The following is a 10,000-nucleotide window of genomic DNA, read 5'->3' on the forward strand; positions in this document are numbered from 1 at the left end:
TATTTCCCTTCCACCATGTTTCGATTCCTTTTTCTCTTATTGATGATAGTCGTTCATCATTTGTGTGATTTTACTTTTGCCCAACTTTTCCATCGTCCGTCTGACCCATCTGTCATGCTACGCCGCCGTTAAGTCTTTGGCGGAAGTCGTAATAGCGATGAAAACACTTGCACATTCTTCTTTCAAGACTTTTATTGTGCTTTGTTTGTTTTTTGTTTGGTTTTGCTTTATTTTATCACAAATTGATCGGAATCTGACCTCAAGCCTTGTTCGTTTTGCAGACAAAGAGAGCGAGACGGAACGCAGATGAATCGGAGGCCAACGCCTCGAGGTAAGATCCTTTGGTGGCGATCGTCAACGTCCGAGTTTTCTCCCTGTTCCTGAAAGTAGAGTTTTAATCTTTGTGATGACCAATGTAGTTATTATAATTGAGGAGGAGGATTGAGGGGTGGGTTGTGATAGCATTAAATGTCTGACATCGTTCAGTCATATTTCTCAATTACGTTTGCGATGTTGTTGTTGCAGCCCCTTGTTGAAACCCTATATTTTCTAAATGCCTTTGACTTGCAGGATGTTAGCGTTTTCTCGTAAACTTTGTACGTTTTCCTTCCGCTACTCATCCAGACCCTCCAACCCCCAGTCATAGGCGGCGTATTGTATGCTCGCCATCACTGTGGAACGGTAATCAGAAAAAGCTAATCACTTCCATCTCCACAGTTCCATGAGGCGAATGCCGCCCTTGGCCTGTCGTTGGTACGCTTCACCTGCCCCAGCTGTACAACTCTTCACCATTTAACTCGTTGAGGATTGCGCCTGTCATTATTGGTATTGCTACAAGCTCTCGTGCAAGTTAGGAAAGTGAAAGCGAAGAAGCACAACTGATGATGAACGTGCGGAATGCTTCACTTAAAAAAATAAATAAATCGGGTTTCCCACAGTAGTAGGATCTAACAACACATTTAATTAACAGGATTATCTCAACTGTTAGCACGTCGATCGGATGTCTCGCCATTGCATTTGAAACGTTTTGATCCCTTGCCAGCCTAGCCATGGTTGTCGGTAGTATCACATCTCGAGTGCTGCCATTTGCCAGGTCTTTACTCTTCACATCAGATGCACACGAACCGCCTGCCATGTCCTTTCGTTATAGTATGGTATGTGGGTGTACAGGCAAGGAAACCAGCGGCACTGTTCGTTGTCTCCGAAAGCATGGGATTTGGTGACTTCCTGGGTTTTTTTTCCTTTGTGGAAAAAGTTTTTTCCTTTGTTTCCTTTGTGTTTCCTTTGTGTTTTTTCCTTTTTTTCCTTTGTGTGGTTTTTTCCTTTTTTCCTTTGTGGTTTTTTTCCTTTTTCCTTTGGTTTTTCCTTTTTTCTGTTTTTTTTTCCTTTTTCCTTCCCCTTGTGGAAAAAGGGCAATAACATAGGTTTGGACGTTGGCTTTCTTGTATTGCCAACGATACATTGCCGTTCGTCTTCCGCCCATCTTATCCAGCAAGTTGGTGTGCAATGGAGCAAGAATATTGCAACTGACATTTGCAGAGTTGGGGCTCTGCTTCTGAATTGTGGCTCTACCTTTTGTCTTGGAACTTTCATGGCGTCATTATTGCAACCACATCCACTTGATGACCCTGAAAATGCATTGCAAATGAAACGAACGCTACCAATGATGTAGAAATATATCAAAATTCATTATCATACATTTCATACTTGCGCTGCAAAAAAAATATTTTTATTTACTTACTTGAAGGTGAAATCTTACATTGCCGAGCAGATTCAGAAATGCTTTTGTTTTGGACTCGATTGGAGAACTCTGCAACTGATTTCAAAGTCGGACGTCATACTGGTAATGGTTTTCCTTGGTAACTGCATACTCGTTCCTCATGATTAAAAATGAATGTATTGCATCTAATTTTGGCTGAACGTCAAAGGCATTTGAATGATGTTTGAACAGGCGGCCTGGTTAGTGTTGTTTCACACGTCTTGGTGAAGAAAGCACGTGTTTGAATTTTTTGTATTATGGAATGTCTGTCTGTTGTGTTCCAATGTCCTTGGCCTTCATGTAAAGTACGAACTCCTTTGTAAATTGCAGTCAGTTTTTTGTTTTTGAGGTGGATCTTCAAAATTTTGTCGCACTGCCCTCGACCCCAATTTACAAAGTATCTCTCGTAATACTAATAAATAAATAAATAAATATTTTTGCATACAGTCAAGGCTCGTGGAAGAGATAGAACACTGAATGAATCGGGAGACAACAGAACAAAAGGAAAAGAAGCATTTGTGGGGGTTGGGCGGCACCAACGGCATGGTTGAAGGACAAAATAAAGGGAGATTTAGACAAGGGATGTGGGGAGGAATGAGGGGCAGGGGACGATGCATGGGATGGACAAGATAAATACAGAAGCCAACTCTGTGGAAGGAAAAACTGGAAATTTGGAAAAACGTTGGGGTGGAGGGGGTTAACGAGGGTAGAAAAGGTTATGGTTTTGGATTGGGGATAATCCGAGATGATGGTGAACAGGTGTCTTGAACACCTGGAGGAAGAATGAGATTGAAGAGTGTGGAAGTTGGTTACACAGGCGGAAAAAAGAGGAATGAATGAGTGTAGTTGAACAGTGATTCTGGATCAGGGTAGTTTCACTAGAGGGGGTTGTTGGTGGAACTCGTGCACCCTGCGGAAACCTTGTTGGGGAGGGGAGGATGGGGGGAGGCGTGGGGGAGGGTGCAAGACCAGAAAGGAGGCGGTAGAAGACAGAGAGACCACAGACCTGTCTTTGCTGGGAAGCTGAGAAGCCCATATAGACTTCTACCACGTTATTCAACAGTATCTCTTGTTGCCAGTGTATAAAAGGCTTTCTTCCAGTCCGCTCCTTTTTGCCGACACGGCCTATTTTTTTTCTCCTAAAATATACTCAGTTGAAATGGGGTCATTGATCTTGTCAGCTGATAAATAAATAATACAAGGGCATTTAAGGAATGAGTGAAAGGAAGATGTACTATTCACCAAGACTTGCAAACATTCTGTTGTATTTGTGTGTGCTTATGTATGTATATATTCATGCATATGAATTATGTATATATATATTCATGTATACGTATATATATATATTATATTATATTATATATATATATATATATTGTTACAGACGCGGTTGTGGATGTTGATTTACCGAGCGGTTTGGTATGACCGCGTCGGCACAGTTTACCCGATTATACTCGAACGTTGGCCGAGTCGTGCTATGCTAAATCAATTACGGAAAGGACACAACGGCTGGATTAAATGACACGACACCAGGGGTACAGTTCTCAAGACCTCCGGAGGAGGTTATAAAAGTTTGGAACGTTAGATTACAAGGACAAGAGAGACAGCATAGAAAGGTAGGCACTTAAATACGGTCTTATAGTAGCCCCGACAGACGACAGATAAACGGGACAATACTGACTCACACCGGGATTGATGGCAAGGAAGGGCAGGTAGTCGATGGCTCAAGGTGCACTCTAGGCTCAGGGACAGGATCCACACGGTCCGAAAGATGCAGGGAGGTCTCTCAGCGCTCTGAGGTGGCGACTGGTTCTTCTCACTTCAAGCTCGGGGCACATCTGACGTCACGTCCGGTAAGTCGCTGCGTATATCCGGCGGGGAGTGACACGCCCTCGGCTCGTTAGCTCCGCCCCAGATGGAATCGGCCCGTTGCTTCTTATTGGGTGCGGGGGGTTACCGGGCTCCGCCCTTGACGAGGGGCCGACAGGCAGCCCCTTCGTGGTAACCCCGTCGGCGCACATGGGCAATGGCGGCTAACCGAGCCGGAGTGAGGACGCACACTCCCCGCGCGCTGTTGTGGTAGTTGTTGTTGTTGTTGTTGTTTCATGGGGAAGATGGGAGGAGGTATGGGGAGGTCCTAAACTCGCTACTGGTGCCATACAATCACATTCTGGTGCAACGAAGAGTCAGAATTAATGGAAACGAGTCCTTAACTGACATAGACTAAGAATAACTAGCAAGATGTCCTATCGTTGTCTACGTGAGATGCGGTGAACCTGGGCACGACATTTAATGGGGGAAAAAGGGGAAGGTCGGTTCTACAGAGTGTTGTTTACAGACAATGGGACCAGGGATTGGGGATAGTTGGGGAGTATTGGGGAAATAGGGGAATATTTACAAGCGGATATGGATGGAGGCCAAATCCCATATCCGCAACATTGCACCCTTCTCTACCCTCGGGGCGTCCCGACCCGATAAATTTTTACCTACTTTAGTGTGGCACTCAGATGTAGTTCCCTCTACTATTAACTCTACCCTGAGTGCGACAGTTTTACAGATATTCACAAATGAGTAAATATGTCCCCCTGCGACGTTGCACCCTTCTCCTCACAGAAACACACCCACAGGATAACCGAATCGCGGAAAGAATTCGCAAACTAAACATACAGCCGGTAAGGGAGCATTATTTACACAAGACTACGCTGATATTTACACTACGATCCAGGACCTGTTTTTGGAGGAACACATGCAGATGTTATGCATAGAGAGAGCACGCATGCCAGCATCGATACACCAACCCACGAGTGCTCTGTGGCCTTTACGGCCTTTAATAATGTGCAGAGCACCCCTTCCAAGCACCAAAAGCACCACCCCATCATGTGCAGTCAGCACCATCCAGTGCACCAATAAAGTGTTTATAGTCACCGGTGGTGTCGCAGCCGGCCGATGTTCTGCCGCTGGTCTTGCCTTCATGTGGTGCACTTGGCCTTCTTGCTTCTTTCAAAAATAAAGAAAGGCGCCAACCGCGTCCATTTCTTTATTGTGGCCGTCAGGGGGCCAACTAAAAGTGGTTCACCTGTATGGCATAGGTGCCACGTTGACCAATAGGTCCATCCACGGGTGGTGCTTACCCGCAAGAGAACTGCGGTCCATGGTGGGCGGCCACAAAAACTGCGGTCCATATGGTGTATCGATCCCGGCAGCAAGCAGCGAAAGTGCAGGCCCACAACTGCGGAGCCAGCACCTCTCTCTCCTCTCTCTCTCTGCCCCAAGCCAGATCCTCGGAGGTGGGAGACAAAAGAAGAAAACAAGTGAGTAAGGTGGTAAGGGCGCAAAAGTGCACGCAATGTAAGGTAATGCACACTGGGGGCACATGGGAACCAGGTGAGACAGGTACGTTCCTACCGTACGCCCCCCCCCACCAGGTACCCTACATGGCCCCTCCCTTACCCCTTACTGTATCCACAAAACACAACACTACCCATAAACATCTATTTTACAAATCAACTACCGTCCCTACTGTCTTCCCCGTTCCTCCCATAAACCAAATTCGTCTTCTCTCCCTCCTAACCAATCAAATTTGCCATCTCCAACTGAACATCAAAATTTGCCATTACCAATTCATCATCAGTCCCTCCTAAGGAGGGAGAGATGGAATCACCCCAATGTCTCATCCACGTCGTGATGCGTCTCACCAATCCACACAGCAATTCTCATTTCCTGCACACAGAACAAAGAAAACACAGGTGTGGAGTCATCATCATCACCTCAGGTAAGTGGCTGCGTATGGTGCGACAGGTTCATCAATCCTAACTATTTCCTAAATGACTTTAACAACTTTACATTACCCGGGGTCTTTCCCTGCCAATCCATTGGCCAACTTACACTCTGGGTTCTAAAAACCAATTCCCATTGACCAAACTGTGGTGCTTTTCAATTTGGGGTCTCACTCCCCCGATTCATCTCCCGGTGCCCTCGCACAATTTCTGGGCTGTGGCGTGTACCTCTCCCAGCGGGTCTACCCACCTGAACACCTCCACCACTGCAGTTGCCTCCGAGCTTACCTGCTCCTCACCCTATCCTAACTACCTGGGGAAGGCCCTCTGGCGCTCTCCCCACTCGGTGCCCTCTCTGGCACTGGGCTACCCGGGTCCGTCCTCCGGATCCTCGGGCCCCACTGACACTAACGGCTCCCAGAGCCCACCTGCGGCCTCACCTGGCCGACATCCTCACAGTGGTGGAGTGCCCAACCAACTACACACACTAACAGGCTACACGCCCAGCCATTTCCACAACACTAATGCACCCATCCACAATACCATTCTGCAACCGCACCACAAATGCCAATATCCAACCACAATTTACCTATACCCTCTACCTAACACTTACACTACCTGCCCCGGGTACTCGTGAAAAGGGGTCCACTCTTCCCCCATCCACACCTTCGCACCATGCACACCACTCCGTACCACTTACTCCAACTCTCTCCACACCACTCATTCTCTGCTCCATATATTCCACACACCTGTACTTGCACACCTGTGCTCTCACACCTGGTGCCACCTGCACCCTTCTCTCCCCAAGCGCATTCGCGCTGATCGACACACTCACGACTCACACACTGCTCCACACACCTGTCCAGTTGCACACCTGTGCAATCACACCTGTTCAATTCTCAACCACACAGCATCATCTCATCTAACTACTCCCTTCTGAAACTTGCGCTTCCCAGTCGTCCCTTTAAACTATTGCGCTCCCACGTCATTATCATCCACACTAATCTACCTGCGTCCCCACTACAGGTATCAGTCACTATCTAACCTTAACGTTACCTACTGTCATCTTCGCTAGATCCCTATCAATATCCTAACCCACCCGGGCTAGTTTTCACTGCCATACACCCCATAAGCTATTGCTCCTTTGCCCCACATGGGAAAGGTGGCAGGGATGCCACCCTTACCCACCGGGCCCATCGCTCACTACCAATTTTGCACATCAAATTTCAACAAATCAAAAATTTGCCAATCACTACCCATCATCTGCCAATCATTACTGCCACTCCTTTGCCAATCATCAAATTTTGTTTTTCTCTAATTTCGGGGCCAAAATACTAACCTCATCACACAGTCTACTCACTAATGCCTCTCGGTGCGCCAATTCCTGTCCAAAGCCCGGCTTCGTAAAGCCGAGCAATGAATGCGGGTTGTGTGGTGCCAGCGGCTGGATACGTCCCGCATTCGGTGCAGGGAAGGAGGTTTACCCGGGCCGAGATCCCACGCACCATCTCGGCGTGGAGCCATCCAATGTCCCGATCTCGACCTGCCGGCACGTCTCAACAAAACGTGGTCGCCATGACGACCCTTCCTATCCAGCTGCCCGCTCCACCTAGTGGAGCCTGGACGCGGCCGTTCCACGCGAGGCCCGGCACGCACCGAGGGCCCGATTCGGCTAAAAGTCGACCTAACCGCTGCTCCGTTTAACGTCGATGCTTCACCTGCATGCTTACACCCCGCAGCCCGTTCCTTGCTCACACATCCAGCCGTCTCCATGCTCCTCGTACCTTTCCTTACACACCTCGGTACACTCATTCCACTCACAGCCTTGGTCACACACCTGACCACCGAACACTTTGGCACACATTCGTTGGTCGCACACCTCACCAACACACCTCTTCGCGCCCCCTCCTCGGTCACCTCCTCTGTGACAATCACAGGTGTGCTCTCATTCGCACACCCAACCACCTGCCTCACTACCAATTCCAGCGTGCATTCCCACTCACGCTCTACCATTCCAGGTGTGCATCCTTCCATTCCAGGTGTACATCCTCGCTCACCTGTCACAACCAACTCACGCTCCTTGTCACTCTCACTACTCTCACCACCACTCTTGACAGCGCACTCACCCTTACTCTTGACAGCGCACTCTTTCCTCATGCACCCGTCCATCACACACCTTTCCCGCGCACACTCCTGCACACACTCTCCCGTCACACCCTCTGTAACACTCACCACACCGCGCTTTCATGTGCTCCCTCGCACACGCGCTACGACCGACTCACTCTCGCCAGCACCCTCACTCCTTGGCACGCACTTTTTCCTCACACACCCCAGAGTCGGACTTTCTCGCACACCTCCTTTTTCGCACACCAGACCTGTCGCACACTTCACCAACGGCCTCTCACGAACACCCGGGTCCATCTCGACCCCCAAGCTCATTAAATCACCTGGCGCATCATACGCACGACCATATTGGTCACCACTTACACCGGGTCCTCTTCCTCTTCGCTTCTCCTCCATCACCTGCGAATCCCTCATCCGGTTAATGAGCACATCATCACGATCCAAACACAGACTTTGGACCAATTCTTTTATTTCCTCTTTTATCTCTTTCTTATCCCCTCTCCGTCGCTTCTTAATTTCGCTCACCCCTTCTTCCACTTCTTCTAATTTCTGCTTCACCTCTTTTATTCCCCGGTACGTCTCCTCAAGCTCGTCCTCCAAGGCTACCTTGACCGTTTCCATGTGCGTCCTCACCTGCCGGTCCTTCGTCTCCATTACCTCTATCACCTCGTCCAACCTTGTTGTCAGTCCCTCACGTACCATCTGACATTCTCTCTTCGTCGCTATCAAGTCGTCTTTTAGTTCTTTCTGTGTCGCTTTTAACCCTCCTAATACCGCAGTGTTCCTTTGAACCTGCTCCGTTACTTCTTTTTGTCCCTCCGTCAGCTGTTCCACCTCCTGCGTCAGGTCCTCTATGCCCCCTTGCAATTTTATAGTCCCCTTTCTCACCTCCTTCTCCATGTGCTCCTTACAGTGCCTCACCTCCTCGCGCACTCCTCCGACCTCCTCACTCACACCTCTTCTGATCTCTTCTCCCATCACTTGCATCTCCTGCCCAGATGCCACCCTCATCTGCTCCATTTCCTCCCTGTGAGCATCCAGTTTGGTTTCTACCCCCATTCTGACCCCCTCTATCTGCTGCCCCATTTGTTTAACTTCCCTTTCCGCTTGGTCCCTCATGTCCCTCAATTTGCCTTCCATCCTGTTTTCTAACCCCTCTAACCCCTTTTGCATCCCTTCCATTTGATTCTCTTGAGCGGCCATTCTGTTTTCTACCCCCATTAACCCATTCTTTACCTCTTTTATCCCATTGTCTAACGCCTCACCGGTACCCCTCGCTTCGTCCCTCATTACCCCCATTTGGCCCTCCAATCGCTCACCCTGAGCTACCATCCGGTTCCCCATTACCCCCATTTGGTTTCCCATTACCCCCATTTGGCCCTCCAATCGCTCACTCTGAGCATCCATCCGGTTCCCCATTTGTTCCATAAGGGCCCTCATTTGCAGGAGGAAAAGGTTCGAATCCACCAGCGGCGCTACCACGGTCGCGGGCGCGGTCGCCGTGGCCATGTGCGAGGCGCCATTTCGTGCGTCTGCTACCCTCACTGCTTCGCTCTCATGTCCCTCAATTTGGTCCTGGATCGACCCTGCCTCACTCTCCCCCACCGGAACCCAGCCGTCTTGGTCTGCCATAGCGCGACTTTCAAAATTCGGGTTTTTATTTTCGTAAAACAAAATCAAATTTCGCCGTTATAATTTCGAGCGCGGGAAACGCGCTCCGGATCGAATTCTACTTCCCGACACCAAAATGTTACCCTAATGGTACAATTGGTGTTCCAAAATTTGGGCCTAACTGAATTTAGTCCCAGGTCCGAATCCCACTCCTGACACCAAATGTTACAGACGCGGTTGTGGATGTTGGTTTACCGAGCGGTTTGGTATGACCGCGTCTGCACAGTTTACCCGATTATACTCGAACGTTGGCCGAGTCGCGCTATGCTAAATCAATTACGGAAAGGACACAACGGCTGGATTAAATGACACGACACCAGGGGTACAGTTCTCAAGACCTCCGGAGGAGGTTATAATAGTTCGGAACGTTAGATTACAAGGACAAGAGAGACAGCATAGAAAGGTAGGCACTTAAATACGGTCTTATAGTAGCCCCGACAGACGACAGATAAACGGGACAAGACTGACTCACACCGGGATTGATGGCAAGGAAGGGCAGGTAGTCGATGGCTCAAGGTGCACTCTTGGCTCAGGGACAGGATCCACACGGTCCGAAAGATGCAGGGAGGTCTCTCAGCGCTCGGAGGTGGCGACTGGTTCTTCTCACTTCAAGCTCGGGGCGCATCTGACGTCACGTCCGGTAAGTCGCTGCGTATATCCGGCGGGGAGT

The 10,000-nt window shown here is 49.1% G+C and overlaps 1 protein-coding gene across 12 annotated transcripts in view; it reads left to right on the top strand.

The window, feature by feature from the left end:
* LOC137439047 (protein phosphatase EYA1) overlaps positions 1 to 10,000 on the top strand; it is a 267,871-nt gene that overhangs the window by 159,367 nt on the left and 98,504 nt on the right. For 11 of the 12 annotated variants that reach the window (XM_078767698.1, XM_068134674.2, XM_068134677.2 and 8 more), the window contains one exon: positions 282 to 331. The exons of the other annotated variant lie outside the window; for it this stretch is intronic. In XM_078767698.1, coding sequence (XP_078623824.1) covers positions 282 to 331 — 50 coding nt within the window. The remainder of the gene's footprint in view (positions 1 to 281; positions 332 to 10,000) is intronic. 12 annotated transcript variants of the gene reach the window in all.

Source organism: Myxine glutinosa, chromosome 13 (assembly GCF_964187855.1).
Source record: "Myxine glutinosa chromosome 13, kmMyxGlut1.1, whole genome shotgun sequence".
Taxonomy (NCBI): Eukaryota; Metazoa; Chordata; class Myxini; order Myxiniformes; family Myxinidae; genus Myxine; species Myxine glutinosa.